Consider the following 1518-nt stretch of genomic DNA (forward strand, 5'->3'; position numbering starts at 1 on the left):
CTAGCTTAGGAATTGAATGATGCTAATGTACCTGTGGAAGGAAGGGTGGATAAATCTGGAAATACACTAGATTCAATTATTCAGTAGAATGAAGAAATTGTTATCTCTGGTATGAATTCTTTTCTCCCAGCCATATTTGTTGACAATAACAAATTCAAATTGTTAAGTGATGAAATTGAAGAAGGTGAAATTGTGATACCTAGCAAAGAAGATTTGTTAAATGGTTGTGCCAACATTAACCTCATAAATCATAGAAGTAGCATGGCGGGCTGTGGTAATGCAGATAAATGGGAGGAAGCAAAAGATTCAGGTTCTAAAAAGAAAGTTTCTAAGCAGCTTAAGGGCTTAGGCCCTATAAAATTGACTTCAAGGAGTAGAAGAATGGAGGGAGATCAAAAAGAAAAAGTGGGGAATCCTTCCCCTCTTTTGCATTAATGTTGTCCATTTGCTTTTGGAATTGCAGGAGAGCTAGGAAGAGGAGAGCTTCCCTACATTTGAAGGAGTTTGTAAAAGAAAATGGAGGTTTTTTATGGGTTTGTTGGAAACTAAAGTTGCATTGTTTAGTATAAAAGATGTAGACTTGTTAATTGGAGCAGGATGGAATTTTTTTCAAGTCCCTTCGATTAGATTATCTGGTGGAATCATGGTTCTTTGGAAATCAGATTTGGCTACTTTCAGAGTTTTTGAATCATCAAGCCAATTCATCATTGGGGAGATAGATGTCCAAAACAAGGTAAGTTGGAGAATTGCTACCATCTATGGTAGCACAGATGTATACAAGAGGAGAAAGCTATGGGAAAAATTGCAGTTATACTCTACAAAGGACAAAGTATTGATCATTGGAGGTGATTTAAACTGTCTCCCCAATAAGGATGATAAAAGAGGTGGAAAGATATTCGTTTATTCATTGGGCACCAAAGAAATGGACTATTTCCTTGTATCCAATGACCTTCATGAGGTGATGGGTACTGGTCCCAAATATACATGGTGCAATAATAAAACCGGAGCTGACAAAATCCTTGAAAGACTGGATAGGTGCTATTTGAATTCAGTTGTATTAAGCTCTCCTCATCGGCTAGTAGTAAGGAAACTAGCTAGAGTTTCCTCAGACCATTGCCCAATAATTCTGAATATGTTGAACTACAATGTTGCCCTTAAAAAAACTATTAAATGTGAAGATGTTTGGATCTCTAATCCAGCATCTATTGCTGTGGTAAAGAAAGCTTGGAGCAGGAAATCAATGGGGGACTTTAGCCAAATTCTAAATTATAAGCTGTAGAGGACGCTGAAGGCTATATACTATTGGAGCAAAGATAAACACAAGGCAATTACTTAAATGAAAGACTTTCTCAGTAAGGAGATCTTGGAGCTACAAGAAAAAGAAAGCAGGGAAGAACTCTCGGATGATGATTGCTTGATTCTCAAAATGAAGGTTGGAGAATTCAATTCAAATTTAGATCGACTAAACATGTGGTGGAGACAGCGTGCTAAGGTAAAATGGGCTATGGAAGGAGATAT

The 1518-nt window shown here is 37.2% G+C and overlaps 1 protein-coding gene across 1 annotated transcript; it reads left to right on the forward strand.

Moving 5' to 3' along the window:
- The first annotated feature begins 261 nt into the window (after positions 1-261).
- On the forward strand, positions 262-1279 carry LOC110100762. Its single transcript, XM_020828415.1, has 2 exons — positions 262-310; positions 597-1279. Exons 1-2 carry the CDS (start codon positions 262-264, stop codon positions 1277-1279), a joined length of 732 nt encoding a protein of 243 aa, XP_020684074.1.
- The last annotated feature ends 239 nt before the right edge of the window (positions 1280-1518 follow it).

This window comes from Dendrobium catenatum, unplaced genomic scaffold (genome assembly GCF_001605985.2).
Source record: "Dendrobium catenatum unplaced genomic scaffold, ASM160598v2 fragScaff_scaffold_28, whole genome shotgun sequence".
NCBI classification, from domain to species: domain Eukaryota; kingdom Viridiplantae; phylum Streptophyta; class Magnoliopsida; order Asparagales; family Orchidaceae; genus Dendrobium; species Dendrobium catenatum.